The sequence below is a fragment of the Myotis nattereri genome, assembly GCF_964212035.1.
Source record: "Myotis nattereri genome assembly, chromosome: 6".
In the NCBI taxonomy this organism is placed as follows: Eukaryota; Metazoa; Chordata; class Mammalia; order Chiroptera; family Vespertilionidae; genus Myotis; species Myotis nattereri.
Genome location: NC_138081.1, coordinates 63909673 through 63930855, shown reverse-complemented (window position 1 = coordinate 63930855; position 21183 = coordinate 63909673). Strand labels below are relative to the sequence as shown.

General features: G+C 40.0%; 1 protein-coding gene across 1 annotated transcript in view; it reads right to left on the bottom strand.

Moving 5' to 3' along the window:
- Positions 1-7402: 7402 nt before the first annotated feature.
- SLC16A10 (solute carrier family 16 member 10) overlaps positions 7403-21183 on the bottom strand; it is a 95551-nt gene continuing 81770 nt past the window's right edge. The window contains exons 4-6 of the mRNA XM_081094691.1: positions 15582-15725; positions 11741-11969; positions 7403-9634 (exon numbers count right to left, since the gene is read on the bottom strand). Coding sequence (XP_080950817.1) covers positions 9402-9634; positions 11741-11969; positions 15582-15725 — 606 coding nt within the window. The 3' untranslated portion in view covers positions 7403-9401. The remainder of the gene's footprint in view (positions 9635-11740; positions 11970-15581; positions 15726-21183) is intronic.

Below are 21183 nucleotides of genomic sequence, written 5' to 3'. Positions count from 1 at the left end.
GTTACAGGGTCTCTGTTAAGTGTGTGGGGAAATAAAGTTGCTCCACATGAATGTTGAATGTTGGACCAAATGCCAGTTGCTGGGTGTGGATATATGGGAGTGGTCCAGGAGGCCCATAGATGGCCACGGCAAGGACAGGTAAAAGGAGTTATAGCAGAAGAGGTGAGCATGGGAGGCAGAGGGCTCGGCTCTGGAGACCACTGTGTGAGGTAGTGAGCTTCCTATCCCTGAAGGGGTCAAGAAGACACTGGTGACTCTTGAGTTGAGGATTTTAAAAAATAAGTCTTGAATTTAAATTTTAGGTTTATCTGTAGGAAACTATGAAAAGAGAACTTTAAATCCTTAAAGTTTGATACTATGATAATTAGATTTTCTGTATACAGTAGAATTCTAATTTAATCCATAACAATTATTTTTTCAGGAGAGTGAATTTTATCTTGCTCAGAGTCAGTAACAAGATGGGATACCCATTCTTTCCCGGTTTTCTCCAAAGCCCTCCAGTGGCCTGCACATTCTGGCACTTATATGCAGGCATGTAAGTAATTACTGGACTAAATGATGTATTGTAATTCCATGTTCTTGAGTTTAATGTTAAAAAAAATCTCTTTAGCACCATTCACCATAAATAATGTTTTGCTCTGTCATTAGGGCTCATGAAATAATAAACATCCCCTGAATGTGTGCAATCCATAATAACAGGACACTGTGTTTTTTAATATTCCAGCCTGGTTCTTGGTCATTCCCAGAGATTATCAATGAATAGGAGGTCACCTATACTGGCTCAATTGAACAAATATAATCAGTGTAAGTAAAAGAAACATAATGTACATCTCTATATATAAAAGCCTAATATGCAAAGTGTCCCCTCGGGAGTTCGACCGACTGGGAGTTTGATCGCTCGCTATGATGTGCGCTGACTTACCAGGGGGTGGCACGGAGTGAAGGAAGGCCCTGCCTGGCAGCCAGCAGCTGCTAGGACCCTACCCGTGCACAAATTTCATGCACTGGGCCTCTAGTTAACTCTAAAAAATGTCTAACAGAAGTAGTTCTTAGACTCTCCAGTGCTTTAGGATCATTTCTACCCCTGCCCTTTATTTCAGAGAAACAACAAAACCCAAACATACTTGGAACAGATTGATACAGCTTAAAAATCACACAGCAGCCCCGACCTGTTTGGCTCAGTGGATGGAGCAGCGGCCTACGGACTGGAGGGTCCCAGGTTCGATTCCAGTCAAGGGCATGTACCTTGGTTGCAGGCACATTCCCGGTGGGGGGTGTGCAGGAGGCAGCTGATTGATGTTTCTCTCTCATCAATGTTTCTAACTCTCTCTCTCTCTCCCTTCCTCTCTGTAAAAAATCAATAAAAATATATTTTTAAAAAATCACACAGCATATTATCTTTTATTCAACACAGACTGTTTCCTTCATTTTAGTATAATTTTTTCTTTCCCCGTACTCCCCAGCAATTCCATAAATATAATCAAAAGCCTTATAGAAATTTGCTAAAAATTTTTTATTATATTTACTGAGAATATCACATTGTTCCACAGTAAAATGATCTTATTCTCCTAATGATTATAAAGCTCTTTTCATTTAAAAGATTTTGGTTCTCTATATTAAATTGCACATTATAAAAAAAATCAATTATAAATTAGACTCTTTAAAAAGATACATTTTTTAAAAAGGCACATACTAAAATACTGCATACTGATCAAATCCAACATAATCATTTCGCACAGTGTTCTACACTTAAACAACCATTGTGCCAAAGATGGCATCCTGTGTCGGCAGGGAGGCAGAGCTACACGCGGTGTACAGCATGCTCTTGGGATAATTTGGTTTTAATGTCTAAGATAAAGCATGTTTTTCTAACTTTGAAACTATGCAAAATAATTTAAAAATTACTTTTCATATAAACATTAAAATACCTTGGGATGAAAAAGGTCATATTATACTAAGAGATACTTAAAATATCCAAGCTCTCTCTTAATAATACTGCAGGGTTCGGTCTGTGGTAGCTATAACTTTCAGGCTAAAATAAACTGGCAAGAGACCAAACTGACAAAATGCAAATTTATCAAGCATGTCCAATCTTACATTTCTCAAACCACAAGATATTAACAGATAGATCAGAAGTTACTATTAAAGGGATATTTAGTCTCACTTTACTGTAACTTCTGATTAACAAGTTCCCATTCTCCCTTCCACACATAGCTCATGTTAACAGAGAGGAGTTCTCAATGAACAGAGAATCCAGGAAACTCTAGTAGATTCCAAATGTATGGTCTTCCTAGTTAGTAAAATGATAGTATCATTTTTCCAATTTACATTTAGCACATCCTCATAACATAGTTAAGGCAAAGTCTATACAAGACAGCAGGATTAAATAAAAACCCGTGGTCCCCACTTCATCTGAGTCCTACGTTCAGGTACATTAGGACTCAGAAACACACATGGAATTCCAGGTGGGATTTTAGGTGAGTGTCACACAGCCACACCATGATGCTGACAGCCCTTGATAAATCTGAGGTATGAAATTTGCTGAGCCTGACTCAGACATAGTCCTTACTAATTTAAATCTTTAGGTTAAATCTAAAAGAGGAACAATAATACTTTCAGTGTGAATTTTTTTTAATGTAACTCATTGTTCAAGTTTTAAGATTGATGGCCCCCAGAACTCTGATTTTAGCCTGAAAAATATCTCAAAATATCTATTTAAACAAGTGTAATAGAAAGTTATTTTGTATAACAAAATATACACAATTCTTTTACATGCCCTCAGAGTTACAGCATACTTGGAATAGCTACCTTTGTTCTAGAAACATTGGCCAGAGATGTTTGGGGCTATGTTTGGCATTAAGTTTTCATTTGGTGATCATTTTTATGTAAGTTTCATAATTTAAAGCCTTATGTGCTTACCAAAATTACATACCTCGAAGTAGATATTTGAACTCAAAAATTGCTTTATAGGTGAGTTTTCCCCCCCTCAGATGTATATTAAAAAATGTAACGTACACAATACTGCTGGATCTACACATTTCCTATTGTGTTATATATACTTTAAAAGAAAAAATAATTTTGAAAGAAACATGAAATTTAGCACCAACCTTGATCCAATTTTTCTTTGGTAGGAAAAAAAAAAAGGCACCAAATTCACAGTCTGTTCATAGTCTCGGGTCAAAATACAGCATTCTTGCTAAAAGCCCCGGGTCCCTAAAGTAATATGCCAATATAGACTGAATCATGAAAGATATGATTGCCCTTTGCTTTCTAGCAATTAGACACACTATAGAAGACTACAGTGAGGGAAGATCGCAGTAGAAAGGATTTGTGTTCACACACATTTAAAATATTTTTTAAAATCCACTATTTTAATAACTGACAGATACTGAAAAGTATTATCTGGTAAAGAATAAAAGTCATACAGGGTGGGGCAAAAGTAGGTTTACAGTTGTGAGTACAGGAAACAGTTTATTCTTGTATTATTTACTCATTATTGTATTATTTTTATATGCACAACTATAAACCTACTTTTGCCCCACCTTGTATATCAGAGGTTCCAAAAATAGTATGACATATCTCCTTTGATTTCTTAATGTTATTTTATATAGATAGTTCCTATCACTTACATGCTTTGCGACATTCAACTCCAAAATACTCTTCTTACAGCGCTCATACTGAAAGGCTAGGAACATCTTTAATTAATTTGGGAACTTGTGGGTCAACTTCTAACTATAGACACAGACAACAACAGCGTTTAAAAACTCCTGTGGGACAAAACATCATTACCACGAGGAAAGGGGGGCCTTTGTACAGGAGTTCAGCATGTAAGCTGTAAGGCTAAGGCACAAGATGCATCTGTTGTCAGTGGTCATCCATCTTCCTGCCAAAGAAAACGCAAGTGGAAAGAAGACCTCCTCATCAAGCTGCCGACATAATTTGCAAAGGTCCTGGTAAAGCATTTTTAGTAAGTGTTCATTATTACACATAGGTTATAAATTTCTTCCATTTTCCTGTTAGATGATCCACCGACCACATCAGTTAATACTCCTTTTATATCCATTTATCAGAACAAAGCACTTAAGAAATCTTACTGTTTTGACCCCCTTAACAAGTTGCACTCCCTTGCCTTTTAATCCCAGCATCGCCATTAGCTTCCTTCTGACTAAGCACGCATGGATTAAGCCACGCTTTTGGTTGGACACTGAAAGCTGAGGTAGGTGGACTGTCGGGGTCAAGTGAGTGTCGTGATCAGGTGCTTAGAAAGGTTTTGTTTCGTTCCCAGTGTCTTTCCAACACACTAATAAAAAATGGAAATCTTCTGAGTCACAAGTGAGGTAGTCCTATATTAGATGTCAAGAAGATAATGCCATGGAGGATTTCTGTGAATGTACAGAGGTCAAGATGATTAATGTTCACTACTTAAATATTGATCATTTAAAAAAGGGCAAGCTAAGTACACAACCATGTATAGTAAACTACTAGGTAAACCACTATGTCCCAGATTTCAAGATTTCTTTGAGTCAAAGATGTAGCAATGAATTGTTTCATGGGTCTTTACTGTCTCAGAAGAAGTCATCTGATAAAGTCCACATTTATGGTAGTTCAGTAATTGTGCTTCTGAGTTGTGTTCAGGTTTCACATGTAGCTACAGGCATTTGGCCCCTTAGTCTTAAGGACTGTAACCTACCACTCTCTAGTGCAGGGACCGCCAACTGGTGGTCCGAAAGGTTGGCGACTGCTGCTCTAGTGTATTTACAAAACAAAGCATTAGCCTCTGCCAACAAGTAAACTGGTAACCGGGGCTGTGGCTATGAAATAACAGTGGTCCCGGGAGCTGCCTATTGTTGCTGTCCACCTTGTGACTCTTCGCCCTGAACCATTCTCAAACTCCACTCGAGATGGTCTTTTTATTTCCCTTAAACCAAATCACCAACAAAAATCAGTGAGTATAATCTGAGCAGAATTAATGATTACCAGTAAAGTAGCAAGCCTGCCTTCTATGGATTACCACATCACCATTATGAATGGCAAATTATTCTTTTGTTTTAAAAACAAAGCAAAAGGTTTGAGTTTTTTTACGAGTTCATTAAACTATATGGATGATGCACTTTCCTATTAGCCAAGACAACATTAATCTTTCAAATTAAAAAATAATATAAATGTAAAAAGAAAGTAGTAAAGCTCACTTCCTCTTACTTTTCACATATGGAAAAAAACAACAACCTTTAATCTAATATAGAAAGTGCTCCTTAATGTTTATACCAGCCACAATAAAGCTTTCAGTGTTAGGAATTTTCAAAAGAGTTTAAATAAGTTTTAAATTGTTTACATATTTAAAAATTGGAGCTAATTAAACTTTCCACTTGTGCCTCTAAGCTCACCAAGTGTGACCCCGCCTAAGGCAGGTTCGTTGGGAACCGCATCCGAAAGGCTCACTGAATCCAAGGCATCCTCCATGGTGTGCTCTCAGGATTAAGATTTAGCAAAACTTTAAAGGAAGAGCAAAAGCAAAGTTAAAAAAAAATGTGTCCTCCAAAAATATTCATGCTAAGAACTCGACAATCTTTTCTCTCAAAGCATTTATCTTAAACATTTAAATAAAGTTTTATATGTTAACACCAAAGATGCCAATTATATGAAATTTATTTCCCCCCAAATTTTAATCACATAATTTAGACCTTTAGAACTCTAAGTTGATGACTGAGAGCCAGCCATTCTCCAGGTTACACAAATTGAATGGGGCTCCAGCCTCTGAAACCACAGGGACCAGGAAGCAGTGCAGCTGAGCAGCTAGTAGAGTTAAGCAAGGATGTTAACGGACTCATCAGCAGATGTTTTGAAGGATAGGAGGAAGGAAAAGGGAAAAAGGATGATAAGGATAAAGATAATATGAAAAGAGTAAAGATAATTTACTTTACAACTAAGTGTGCGTTTACTTTAAACGTGTGAGAAGTTGAAGCTGATAGCATGAAAGGTTTCTCAATACTTAGGCAGAGCCTAGGTGATCGTCCGCAAGTATGTACAATCAGATAACATATGGATCATGAAATGCAAACGAGGCCTTGTTTCTGTTTATGAGTAGAATTGGAAGCTTAATGCAATCACTATGCAATTTTCAGTGGAAATTACAAGTCTTGTAGTAGGATTATAGACTAAGCATTGCAACTGTGATCAAAGAGATTTACAAATTTTGAATAAAGGATCAATAACTTGGTGGGTCTATTACTGAAATGGATGGATCCCAACAATATCCACTGCAATAAAATTTAACCAAAATGTTTCTGGAAGATCTTTGGGTATCTGTTACCTGTGCATCTGACCCGGAGCTTCTGTGAAGGGGAACAGTAATTGCTCTCCTTCTTATGTAACTGCTGGCCTCAAATGCAAGAACCTACTGAATGTGAGAATTCGCTGATCCTATCAGAATTAGGATGATGTGCTAGAAAGTAGAGTTCTGACTCTATTCTTTTCCTCTCAAAAAAAGTGTCTGAATTGAACCAAGAAAAATTTAGGCCCATCTGGTCACTTTATTACAATAGTAACACTTCAGAAATTGGAAAGGATGTACTTTACCTAAATGATTAAAGTAATATATCTTTGTCTGAAACACGAATCTTTATGAATGTAGTATTTTTCATTTTTTTAGTTTGTAGAACTTTTAGAACTTTAGACTTTTAAAACTTTTTGTACCAAACAACATATTACTAAATATGCATTTTATGGAACGTAGCATCTTACCTTTTATACTTTTTCTTTTTAACTTTATATTATTACAGCACAGTCCACGATTATGGTGGAGATTTCTTGGTGTCTTTTTAACTTTATATTATTACAGCGCAGTACTCGATTATGGTGGAGATTTCTTGGTGTTATAGATCCTGTTTGACTCATTGCATTAGACTGAAAACTACATAAGTGTAGTAGTATGTGTGCAGTAGTCTGAGATCTAAATTTTATTATAAATATTAAGTCACTTTGCTCTTTTATTAGAACTAATCAAGCAAGATCAAGTCTTTGAGTTTCAGATTATTACATTTTATTTCCCCTAAAATCAGCCAAATTTTGAAAGGAAAAGCACTTTGGAGGTCTTTACAGAGTAAATATTCTATTTTAGAATTATTCTTTCTGTACAATTGCAGGTGGGGAGTACCAGGAGTCTTATAAAAACTGTAAAAAATACTTATAATGGCAGGCATGATGATTGGTCTTAGTTTTATGTTTTTGCTGATCTCAAAAGCATTGATAATGAGGAAATTATGCTTTTATAATTGGGCATGAATAAATGAAAAACCAGATAATTTATTACATTATCATTTCTAAGTCATTTTCTAAAAGTTTAAAATAAGAACATAAAAGGGCAGTGTGTTCAAATGTAGGGTTTTTCCTTTTCTTTGTAACAGAACCTTCCAAAACACAAATTACTAAGTCCCTGAATATGAAATATGGACATTTTGAAGGAGTAAGTTGCAACTGTGTGTATGGCCACAGTAAGTTGTTGAATGTCTTCACAACCAAAATTATTTAAAATCCTATTAAAAACAGATTCTACATTTAGTGTTTATAGACGTTGAACTTTCAAGGCTGCAGATAAGAAAGTTGATTCTGAAAGGAAAATTATTGTGTTTTCTCGCCGTTTAACGAACAGCCTCACTTTCCTCCCACCTTCTGAGTGCCACGCCTCCCTGCTCTCCATCAGTCCTAAGTCCATATGCTTCCAGGCATCTCTACCCTCAGCTAGAGACAAGGAATGGAAGTGCTTTGCCTTCCAGAAACAACAGTAGCTGAAAAGTAAAGTAAGGAGATAATAGACTAACTTTCTTTCCTTACAAAGAACTTAGAAACAGGAGGGTCCTAGAGGTGCTTTAGAAAAGGACAACACTCATCCTGGCCAGGTAGCACAGTTGGTTAGAGTGCCATCCCTATACACCAAGGTTGTGGGTTCAATCCCCAGTCAGGGCATACACAAGAATTAACTAATGAGTGTATATAAATAAGTCAAACAACAAATTGATGTCTCTCTCTCTCAAAAAAAACCACACAAAAAAACAACAACAACAGTCTTCCCAGGTGAACAAGCTACATTTGAGGAAGATCTAATAAACATCTATATTTAGGATTTAAATATACTTTGCATATTATTAATTTTTAAACACCTAAATAACAAAAATGTATAACTTCAGGGATGAGGAAAGTGTTCCTGTTTTTTGTAGATGCGCATGGGTCATGACATGATTTGGTTTTAATTTTAGATACTTAAACTCTAATAGCTTGCTTTCAATTGTCTGTGTATAAATAGAAAAAAGTACTAAGAATGTTAATGGGGAACACACTAGGAGAAATATATACAAATGCAAATTTCTGCCGGAAAGTTTTGGAAATGTAGGAGTTGTTTCTCTTTATAAATGCGTCTAACCTTTCACGACCCATTAATTTCATAAACCAATTTCAGCAACTGTGTCTATCAGAAATAGATGTTTCCTTTACAAACACCAAGATCTTTTCCCCCACTGTGCCTGAAACTGCAACTTGACATCATGCTCAATAAGGCTTTGTTTAAATACTGGGTCCCAGTGCTAACAAATTCAGAAGCCAGAAATACTTTATGTTAAAACTGCCAGAGTATCTTTCATTCATTCTATTTTTCTTTATTGTTATAATTTAAACAAATTCAGAAATTTGGAGCATTTCTGGCTACTCCAGTAAAACACTGCAAAGCCATAGGGAAGAAATGTAAATGAAGAAATGCCTGATTTTTTAACTGCTCTGCCCTTACGACCAGGAATCTCACATACTGGTTCTGAATACATTGCTAGCATTTGCTCCAAAAAGATCTCTGACACTAGGGCAAGTCAGAACCCCTTCATGTCAGGGCCTACTTAACAGCAGGGAAAGCAACTTTCACACCCACTTGAGGTTTAGGTAGCTCGCACATTATCTAGAAGCCAGACTTAAATTTTGTAAAAAGTCTCCAAATAGCAAAAGAAATTAATATCTAGATAGATACCAGAACTAAAAACAGCATGTGAGGCAACAAACAATATTTCCAGTCTAACCAAATTACAACCTTTTTAGTATAGCTTGAGGTATTTTTAAATATTTGTAGAAGCTAAATAGCATTCACAGTTTCCAAAGTTGCTTTCTACTGAGATAGATCAAATTCTCATAATATTTAACTTCCAGAGATGTTTTCATGGACCAGAGTCTCTGTCCTCAGACTCACGGAAATGTTAGACAGCTATTCGGTGGCAGAAAATGGTTCTTGTAGAAATAAATGTTCTATTTCCCATTATTGTGCTATTCGTAGGATGTGATTAAAAAAATAATTTGCAATTTATATAAAAGGAAAATTTGCTTAAACTTCTGAAAGCAAATCCAGTCTGGTGGAGGTATAGAAGACATTAAATAACAGAGTCAGATTCTTTCTTCAAGATTCCAGGTGAACTTGACAGCAGAGAGTTCTGGTTCTCCAGCATTTTCTCCATCTTTTCTCCGGCAGTGGTTTTATTGATCTCTCTTTGCTTCTTACTATGGATCCATGGGATAAAGCAAAGGATAGCACCTCCAATAAGGGGAGGGACCCCAGCGAGGTAGAATGCCACGTCATAGGAACCCAGCTTCTCACGGAGTAACCCTGGGAAGGGAAAACACTGTCACCAAGAGAAAACAGGGGGGCTCTCAGGGGTCTCAGACCCCGCACAGTGGTGGCCTGCCTAGTTCCACCCTAGTGACTGCATCTCAGCAGAACTAGTTCAAACATCTCAGATGATTAAACATGTTTAGGAAGTGTGCCTGAAATATAAACCATTTCTGAGATGAAGAAGGAAAAGAGCTCCTATCTTTATTCTCATCACAGACTACAGGCCTCTGGGTTTTCATACCAAAATATTACATGGAAAAAAATATTTGCAACTAAGCTTTGGTTTTTTTTCAAAACCCTTCAGAGGTCATTTGGGGCATTCTGACACATGGTGTAAAGGTGGATAGACCACCAAGCGTAAACTTCTCATAGGCACTGCAAAACGTCTACCGTTTCAACCCTTTCTTGGGCCTATTTGTTTATGAACTAACATGAAGCTCTTGAAAATTATAATTTAAAATCATGAGCAATGATAAACGTAAGTCAGGAAGGAAGGTTGTTAAATACATTTTGGAAAGTTAACTGAGGTTCGTCACCACATGAGAGGAAAGCGTGAGAATCTGTGTGGCACTCTCACCGATCCTCGGGCTGCGCTTCCGGAACGGTCATTTAGCGCGCTCCTGGTATCCAATTCATCTAACACATCCAATGTTTAATTAGTTACCTTAGTGTTTTTAAACTTTAAAAAAATATTTTTATTAATTTCAGAGAGGAAGGGAGAGGGAGAGAGAGATAGAAACATCCATGATGAGAATCATTGATTGGCTGCCTCCTGCACAACCCCCAGTGGGGATCAAGCCCACAACCTGGGCATGTGCCCTGACCAGGAATCGAATAGTGTGACCCCTTGGTTCTTTCATAGGTTGGCGCTCAACCACTGAGCCACACCGGATGGGCTCACCTTTTAACATGTTTACTATACGACCTCAGTTATCTGAAATGTGTAGGGAACACACAGAGTACTAAATATCTGACTCTGCCGAGGATGTGTCCCATTAAGTCCCAACACATTAAAAAAGGTGCACTTTCATTCCGGACGGAAACCTAGAGCACACAGTATGTCCAATATGTGATTTCCTATCTCCTGAATCAGAACATTTAATGTATAACTGAACCTTTCATCCTTATGAGCACTAACTATTGTGCTTGGCTATGATACTGTGGCCCCAGAGCGTCCTGGGGGGCTGGGGGCTTTCTGCTGCCAGTTGCTGTGTTGCTCTGCCTGCTTTGGGAGCTCCCTGTTACTCCTTTATTCTCGTCTGCTATCAGTTACTTCTAGTAGCAAACCCCATTCCACAGCTACCTGTCATCCCCTGTGGACTTGGAAACCCTAAGAAATGAAGCTTGTAAGGTATAAAAATAGTGCGACTAGTGGAGAGTGAGGAAGGACGGGGGTTCTCCTCTAAGGAGACTGTGATCTTTAGAACTTAAATGTTGTTTGGTCTGCACGGCGGTGCTCTGCTTACTGGATTCATGAGTAGGTTCCCAACTGGCAAAGTTGCTCGGTGCATGTGGTTCTGGATATGAAAATGAATTGAGCTGAACTTTAACTGAGCCCTTCACATGCCAGAAATAGAAGATAGTACATACATTTAAATTTTGTCATAATTTTATCAAATCTTCTTATCATAAAAATTCACATTTGCACCCAAGTAATACTGAAAGAAGAAATCTTTATACTATCATTCAAAAGATTTCTAAAGGTGAAATTCACGTAACAGAAAATTAACCATTTTAATGGCATTTAGTACATTCACAATGTTATGCAACCACTCCCTCTGCCTTGTTCTGAAATGTTTTAATCACACCAGAACAAAACTCCATTCTCCCCTTCCCTCTGGCCCCTGGCAACCACACATCTACTCTCTGCCTCCGTGGATTCTCCTGCTTTGGATGTTTTATATAAACGGAGTCATGCCATATGTGGCATTTTGTATTTGGCTTTTTGTAGCACAAAACAAACCAAACCAAACCAAAACAAAACAAAACACCCAAAAGACTAGTAACTAATCAATTATACATTTACATACAAGTGAGACTTAGGACCGGTAGCAAAAATGCTGTGAATGAATGTAATTATTGGAGAATAATTACATTTACCTGCAATGGGTGGCCCCACAGTCATGGGTATGGACATGAATCCGAGCAGAAATCCAATTGCTTGGGAAACATCCTGGGCACCAACTAACTCAAAGGCAATGGGGGCCATAATTGAAATGAAGCATCCATCGAAGAGGCCCATGATGAGGCAGACGGCAATGAGGGCCCCGAAGACACTGCACAAGGGAATCATCATGGACATCAGACCAATGAAGACGAAGGAGAGCACCTGGGACAGACAGCACATGTCAACTCTGCGGCCAGGAAAAGTGAATTCCGCCATCACGGAGCAATACGTTTAGGACTTTTAAGAAGTTACTGCTTAGTCGCTCACCCCCCACAGCCCCATTCACCTTGATTTTATATACATAATCAACTTCCGTAATCAACTCCCTGAGTTCCCCTAGCACTTTCTCAGTGTTTCCATTAAGGCAGTAATTTTCAACCTGGTCCATCTCATGGCACACATAAACTAATTACTAAAATTCAGTGGCACACCAAAAAAAAATTTTTTTGACAAAAAATAGGTATAGTTTTGATTCATTCACACAGATGCCCATTGTTGTGTTGGCTGTTGTCATTTTTGTTGTTGTTAATCCTCACCCGAGGATATTTTTCCAGATTTTTTTAGAGAGAGTGAAAGGAATGGGGAGAGACAGAGAGAAACATCGTTGTGAGAGAGACACATCAATTGGTTGCCTCCCACACATGTCCCGACTGGCACTGGGAATTGAGCCTGCAACTAAGGTATGTGTCCTCGACTGGAATTAAACCCTCAACCCTTCAGTCCACGGGCCAACACTCTATCCAAACTGGCTAGGGCTGTTGTCATTTTTTTTATTTGACAGTCTAAGTGAAAGGAAGTCAGTGCCCTAAGTAGTCAGGTATTACATGTTTCTATTATTATTATTTTTAAATATGTTTTTATTGACTTGAAAGAGAGAGGAAGGGAGAAGAGAGAGAGAGAGAGAGAGAGAGAGAGAGAGAGAGAGAGAGAGACAGACAGACATCAATGTGAGAGAGAAACATCATTCGGCTGTCTCCTGCACGTCCTCTACTGGAGACTGAGCCAGCAACCCAGGCATGTGCCCTGACTGGGAAGCCAATGGGCAACCTCTTGTGCATGGCATTATGTTCCACCAACTGAGCCACACCGGTCAGGGCAGGTATTGCATGTTTTAAAAATTCTTGAAAATTACTGTAATAAAGAGACAAGAAGAAAGTAACTATTTTTCCCTACCAGCCTGTAAGCTCTTTGAAGTCAGAATCTGTACATGCCACCTTTGAACTAGATATTTACAAGGGTTAAGGATCTTGTACCAGGTCATTGCTCAGTAAATACTAGTTCTTTATGCCATGGCCAGTTTGGCTCAGTGGCTAGAGTGTCGGTCTATGGACTGAAGGGTCCTGGTTCGATTCCAGTCAATGGGCTCCATCCCTGGTAGGTGGCATGCAGGGAGGCAGCCAATCAATGATTCTCTCTCATCATTGATGTTTCTCTCTCTCCCTCTTCCTTCCTCTATCATTGATGTTTCTCTCTCTCCCTCTTCCTTCCTTTTATCAGGAAATCAATAAAAAATATATTTTAAAAAATAATAAATTAAAAATAAATAAATTACTAGTTATTTGAATATCAGCTCAAATTCATTCATCAAACATTTGATTCTTAGCCCTGGCCAAGTAGCCCAGTCAGTTAGAGTGTTCCAAGACTGCAGGTTCAATTCCTCAGTCATGGCACATACAAGAATCAACCAATGAATGCATAAATAAGTGGAACAACAAAGACGTTTCTCTGTGTGTGTGTCTTTCTCTCTAAAATTTGGTAAAATAATTTATTTTTAATTGTACCTTTGAAATTATATATACTTTATTGTTATTACATAAAAATAAAGTATTGTTATTTAATAACAGGGACATGCAGGGGTCAACCAATGAATTCGTGAATGGATGGAATAATAGGTTGATATTTCTCCCTCCCTCTCTCCCTCTCTTCTCTTTCTCTCTCCTCTCTAAAATCAATTTTTAAATATTTTTTTAAAAAGAAAAAGCTGAAAGTTTGTCATGCAACAAATGTCCATTAGAGGGCTCCCATGACACTTGAGAACAAGACCAAATGTTCTGCTAAATGTTTGACAAGGATATCCACAATTAGGTAATAATAAAAGGGGGAATGATCAGGGTACAATAAATACATTTAAAAGTAGCACTGTCCCACACTTCCTTCTAGCTGTATGAGCAGACCCCGTCCTGTGGCGGTCCGCCTGGACCTATACAGACACCCACAGTGAGGTGGCCTCTCTGTCTCAGCGCTCACCTCTCTACGTGGAAATGACATTACCTTTCTCAAAGGGCAGGGGCGAAGAGTAAAGGAGATACTTCATCGTGGAAATGCTCAACGTGTGGTGGTTGGTATTACTTCACATCAATTAACGGAAGTTCTTTTGTGTGTGTTACATACCACTGAGTGAGCCCTGCCTCCCAGCGCCCCTATGAATGAGGGATGTCCACAGTGTCCTGTCCTCAACAGCCCTGCTCAGCTCCTGTAGACTCCTGCCTGTGGCTTCTTTTATAGAGTGAACCCATCTCATAGTTGTTCATCCTCTTCATGCTGCCTCCTGCTTTTCCCAGCATTGCTGTCTTTTCCAAAGAACCCTGCCTTCTCAGGATGAGCCCAAAGTAGGACAGCTTCCGTTTTGCCATGTTTGCCTCCAGCTATGTTTCCGGCTTAGATTGCTCGAGGGCCCATTTGTCTTTCTGGTGGTCCAGGGTGTCAGTAGAGCTCTCCTCCAGCACCATATTCCAAATGAATCCGGTTTTTTCCTACCAACCTTCTTCACTGTCCAACTTTTGTATCCACACATAGTAAATTACTTCATGCCTTTTCCAATCATTTTCCTGTGCCCAAATTCCACCTCTCCTTCAAGGCCCTCCTCCTCAAATACTGCCTCTCCTCTGTATGGTGGGCAGACATGCTCAATCCCCAACCCCAGAGCCCCTTTGTGGCTCTCCTTTACCTTCCTTCCACAGCCAAGCTTTTGGGCGAAGTTGTCTACATTTCCATTTATTCAACTGATCATGACCAGGCTTCAAACATTGTTTCCCAGACATAATATACTCCATCACACCTCACCTCTTTGGACATATGGTTTCTTCTGCCGGTCCTTATCTGTCTACTATTCATCCCTTAACACGCTGCCAGCCTAGGAAGCCTGCTCACACTCCCACAAGTGATTCAGATGCTTGGCTCCTATGTTGCTATGGTACCCATCTAGCATACGTATATTCCACTGTGCTATTATACTTATCGGTCTTCCCATGATACCATTAGCTACTAATTGAGGGTACAGACCATGTTTCATCTGTAGCATATAACACAGTGTCTAGTACGGAGAAGTCACTTAAATACTTGTCAGATGAGGCCCATATGCTCTTAGAATTAGCATTTGTTTAGTGTGTACTCCACAATACCCAGGAGGCAATTTGCAATAAGGAAGCTCAAAAAACAAACATGCACACCCCTGAATTTCACAAGATATTGCAAAAGGCACATGACTATAAAAACTATGCTGAACCCACAATTCCTAGAAAAAGTAATGGGCAAAAAACATTTTGATTCAGTGGAGTTCAATGGCAAAACAAAGAAGGTTGCTGTTTGATCGCCAATTTTTCATACTGAAAACCCAACGCTCGTAACTGAGTTTGCCCTTGAAAAACTGCTAGTAGAAGTTAGGTTCTAGAAAATATTCCTCATTTTTACAGAAGAATTTGAGCAAACAAATACACGTAAGGAGACACTAGGCAATGGAATAGTGTTGCTGGGGGACAGGACTAAAGAGAGTACCTGTAGGTAAACCTTCTTCACGCCAGGCACGTAGTCGGCAATCCGGCCGAAGAGCAGCCGTCCAACTCCCGACGTGATGCCAATGCACATGAGAACCACCTCCTTGTTGGTTTCCTCTTTAAACCTTTCGTTCACATGTTTCACCTGGAGACCAAAGAGAAGGAAGCCACACTAAGTACGGGAGGAAACGCTGACAGGTCTCGAAGCACCGTACTAATGCCTTTGGGTCTCTACAATGTTATGGAATCTCAGCCCCTGGCAGCGTCAAATATTTATCAAAAGGGCTCTGTGAGAACACATGAAGGAAAGCTAACGTGATTTAGTGTGCATGAAAGGGAGGAGAATTTTTATGAGGTCTTTTTAAATTTGTCATGAAGGGTTACCAACGCAACTTGATAAGTTAACCTCGACCCGTTCGCTAAAGGAAGAGAACAGCCTTTTGAACACAGCACACAACCTTGCCCTCTCTCAAGGTCACCCAAGGACCCAGCACATTATCTCCCCCCCTGAAAGGCAGTTGAGGGACCCACGCTGGAGTTTCAGCTCTGCAAGGAGGGCCTGACCCAAACGAACAGCCCTGGATTAAATCGTACTGGGGCCTCCAGGATAAAAGCATAAAGTTGTGTACCTGTGAATTTGCCTATTTCTGTGACCTTACGATACGGAGGCCGTTGAACAGTGTTGAACAGAAAAGCCTCCAGAGAGACTGCTTGGGGTCAAGTCCTGGTTCCGTTCCTTATCAGCCTGTGACCCTGGGTAAGTTCTTGCCCACCAGGGCCTCAGTTTCCTTGCTGGTCAATGGAGGTAGCAATAGTACTTCAAGGGGCAGCTATAATTATTAAATATCTGTAGGAAGCATTAGGAGAGTGCCTGGCACACAGTTAATAATGATCGGATATTAATTTTAGCCTCGTTATTTTAAAGGGGCCTTTCCTTTCCTTTACAGTCTACTTGGAACAATGACTGTAAGCCAGCAGCCTGACAATGTTGAAGAAGGCAGGTGTTACACTGGGTGACAACACGCAGCTCAGCACCCACCGTGAGCTTTGCTCCCACAGCCAGAGTTTAAGAGCTTCACAGTTGGCCCCACCTCTCTTAGCATTTCCATTTTCTTCATGATCATCCATCTGTGCTCACAACAAGGAGAAAAAGCACACTGCACTCCTACTGAGAGGTTCGAACAAACACAGACAGCTGTTTCAAACAGCCAGCCTCGCGGTGCCCCTGCACCAAACGCTGGCCTGAATTCTGGAAGCCTGCAAAGCAGATTTCCCAACGCACACGGTATAAGTTAGTTCAAAGGCCCAGATGGTTCCCATGTGGCACTGGCAGGCTTCCCGGATGACATCTCCTCCAGAGACGTCCAGTTCGCATTTGTTAGCCACGTGGTTATGCACATCTGTCTCTTCCCTTTCAAAACTGGTAACTGTTCTCCTAATGTCTGTGTTTTCACTGGTCCAGAATGATCCTCCTAAATATGGTTCAATCCCATCAATCCCTTATTCACTAGTTGCCTGATGCCTACATTTATACTCCTCAGTTTAGCATTAAAAGCCCTTCTTGACCTGTCACCAATCCATCTTTGTACCTTTATTACCTACCAACCCTGGACTCAGAAGTAGAGTAAATACCCAAATGCCTGCAGGACTCAAGCCCAGTGCATAAAACAGACCGCTGGAGTGGGGAGTGTTCCCACAGAAGACCACCGGTGTTGCCAAGCTACCGCCCAGCCCCCTTTTATTTTAAAAAGACAGCAGAAATCTGGACTTTTGTGTGGAAGTGCTGGCACCTTACTAAATTTAGAACCAACCCCATGATTCAACCCCACCCATGCAAGCCAAACAAAACTTCTGCAAACTGCATTAGGCCAGCTTTGATCTCAGCCCTAACCCATCTGGCCCAGCAGGATGGGTACATTCAGTGTCTGACACATTCTTACCTCACTACATTTCTGCTGCGCTTCTACCTTCTTTGACTTTCTAATTTCTATCCATTCTTGAAGAGTCTGCTTAATGCCCCCTTTTCTACAAAACTGCCCTGGATTCCCTCAGCCTCACACCCCCTTCTGTTAACTGCCTAAAGTTTTCACTGGCACCTTAAGTACTGGGTTCCTTCCCAGCCTTTATAGCTTCTAACTCTAAATATACTCGAGTAAACTCTTCCCTGTCAAACTGGACATATCGACCTGCCTGTGACAAAAGTGCCCCAGGGTCACCATGCCCCATGCTGAACTCATCTCCCCTTACAACCTGTCCCCCCTCCATGTCAGTTAGCACGACTGCCGTTGGCCCAACTACCCGAGGCAGGAACCTGGTAACTATCCTACCAGTAGATTACTCCCGCCCTCTCTTCAAATCCAACAGTGATTTGACCTCCTAAATCTCTGTCAGACATACTTCCTTTGGCCCACGTTCCTCACAGTGTTTCTTTCTTTCTTTTTTATTTTTGTATTGAGAGGAATAGAGAAATAGAAACATCAATGATAAGAATCATTGATCCGCTGCCTCCTGGATGCCCCCTACTAGGGATCCAGCCCGCAACCAGGGCATGTGCCCTTGACCAGAATTGAACCCAGGACCCTCCAGTCCACACGCCGACGCTCTATCCACTGAGGCCCCGACAGTGTTTCAATTCAGGTTCTTATCACTCCTCACCTAGACCACGACAACAGCCTCCTAACAATGCTTCTTGCTTGAACCCCACTCCTAAATCTCTAGCCTATATTCTCTGAAACCGTCAAGTTAAGTTCTCTGCCTAAGATCCGTTTACAGCGCCCATAACCTTCAGGGTAAAGTTCAAACTCTTGGTTTGACAGATAAAGCTTTCCTCCTTTGGTACTGCAGCCTCACCTGCAGCTGCCTCCTTATATTCTCCATGTTAATTAACACTGTGTTGTCCAATATGGCCTGAGCTATTCAGTACTTTAAATGTGGCTAGTCAAACGGAGATGTACTGTAAATGTAAAACACACAGCAAATATAGAAAACTTGGCAGGGGGCACGCAAAATATCTCAATAATTTAAACATATTGATTCCATGTTGAAATAGTATTTTGGCTATATTGATTAAATGAAATATGAAACTACTTTCATTTTGTTTTTTACTTTTTAACATATGGGGAAGGGTGGGGGAGGTGAAGAAGCGTATAGGGGTGATAAATGGTGATGGAAGGAGACTTGGGGTGGTGAACACACAATACAGTGTATAGATGATGTGTTGTAAAATTGTGCGCTTGAAACTTGTATAATTTTGTTAACCAGTGTCAACCAATAAAGTCAATAAATAGGAAAAAATAAAATATGGCTACTAAAAATGTTTAAGTTCCATATGTGGCTTGCATTATATTTCTATTGAACAATGTTGGTCTAAGAAATCCACTTGCGGCTGCAAAGGTAAGACAGCTGTCAATAAAGAGCCCCAAACTGTCTTATTCCTCCGAGCCCTTATTACTTCCCATAAGTGAGATATTAGGTAAAGTAGAAAGAGATGGATTCCATCTCAATTCTGAAGAAAAAGAATCACCTGACCTAAAGCAGGTGGGAAAGAATTAAGTGTGTTCATTGGTTTTATTTGGAATTGGAATCTAGTATTAACCCACTTCAGGAAGCACCCAAAGGATCTATTATAACTTTTTAAAATTATTTTTGTTGATTTCAGAGAGAAGGAAGGAGGAGAGATAGAAACATCAATGATGAGAAAGAATCATTGATTGGCTGCCTCCTGTACTCCCCTTACTAGGTATCGAGCTGCAACCCAGACATGTGCCCTGACTGGAAATTGAACCGTGACCTCCTGGTTCATAGGTCGATGCTCAACTACTGAGCCACACTAGCCAGGCTCCCTCCACATTTTTAAGGGGATGGATGGTTTTTGCTTAATGTCTTGTATATAATATTTACGTAATTTATTACAAATATGATAAAAACGTTGGAGCATACAAGGTAAACTACAGGCATATTCTGAGGTATTGTAGGTTCAGTTCCAGGTCACCACAATAAAGCAAGCATCCCAATAAAGTGAGTGAGTAGAAATCTTCTTGGCTTCAATTTGTAAAAAAAAATAAAAACACAGCAACTATAAAAGCAGCGAGTATCATAATAAAGCAAGATATGCCTGTATATATCTTTGGTTAATAGTTCAAAAAAAGGGGGAACTGAAAGAGACTTAAAACAAAGATAGCTTTCTTTCTTTTCTCTCTCTCTCTCTCTCTCTCTCTCTCTCTCTCTCTCTCTCTCTCTCTCCCTCCCTCCCTCCTGCCCTCCCTCCCTAATCCTCACTCGAGGACATTTTCCCATTGATTTTTAGAGAGAGTGGAAGGAAGGGAGAGGGGGGAGAAAGAGAGAGAAACATTGATGTGAGAGAGACACATTGATTGACTGCCTCCCACACTCACCCTGACCCAGGCCAGGGGTGAAGCCTGCAACCTAGGTACATGCCCTTGATGGGAATCAAACCTGAGGCCTTTCAATCTGAAGGCCAACACTCTAACCACTGAGCAAACCAGTCAGGGCAAAGATAGCTTTATTCCTGACGGTGACTTGAAGTAACAGCTGACTGATGAAGTCCCAAGTGCTTCCAGAGGCAGTACTTTTGGGACGCTAGGAAAGCAGGGCCAAAAGAGGCCCCGTAGAGCACTGCAGGATACGGAACTAAAAGACTACAGCCGCCTTTGCAGAATGGAAGGGGAGAACGTCAACAATATGTCTCACCCCTTGTTGTTGCAGTTACTATGCACTTTGGAAGATACACAGATTCGGCTCTTTTCTGTGATGATTTTGATTCCCCGATCCTCTTGTCCTTCCTCTTCAGATATTTGTCAAACTCAGAAGAGGGGTAGACAATAGGTAGGCATGTGCACTCGCTTTGTCTCTAGGAGAATGAAGTCTTTGGGCTGGAGCAGGGGACCTGTATCTTTTACACTTACATGGTACATCCAAAAACATGGCGAAAAATGCTAGACAGTATTTTCAGTGGTTTGGGAATGCAAAATGATTTCTGCAGTTTCCTACTTTTAACAGGTATACTGAGTTCAGAACACTTTCACGCTCTTCTTGCTTTTCACCCCAGAGATTAGCAACCTCAGCTTGTTGCCTCTCATTTGCTTGCAGTTTAATTTCTAAGACTATATCCATCTAACACTTAAAATGCCATTCCATAACTCTCAAAGAGCATTCTGCTTAAATATACATTTTGATTGAACTTGTTGGGGTGACACTGGTTAATAAAATTACCATATAGGCCTCAGGTATATTAAATACACTTTTTAAAAGGTAAACTCAAAGAAAGGAGCCTGGCCCCTTTAAAAATTAGATGTACATTTGAAAGGGCGTGGACAGCCTGCTAGATGGTTAATGGGTAATCTCAGAATCTGTTGCAAATCAAAACTTTACACTACCCTTTGACTTCAAAGTAAGATGAACAAGTCTTCTAGTTGGAATGCGGGTTGGTTTGTTTCTTCTTTCTTTTTTAGACAACTGTGTTTTCTCTATCTCCGTGTTTGCAAAGAAAAGGGAGTAAATTAAAACAAGTGGGGCATTCCCTTGGAAGTTTTACATGAGCACTGCACCCCAGTGAGGTGATTAAAGGTAGAAGAAAACTAACT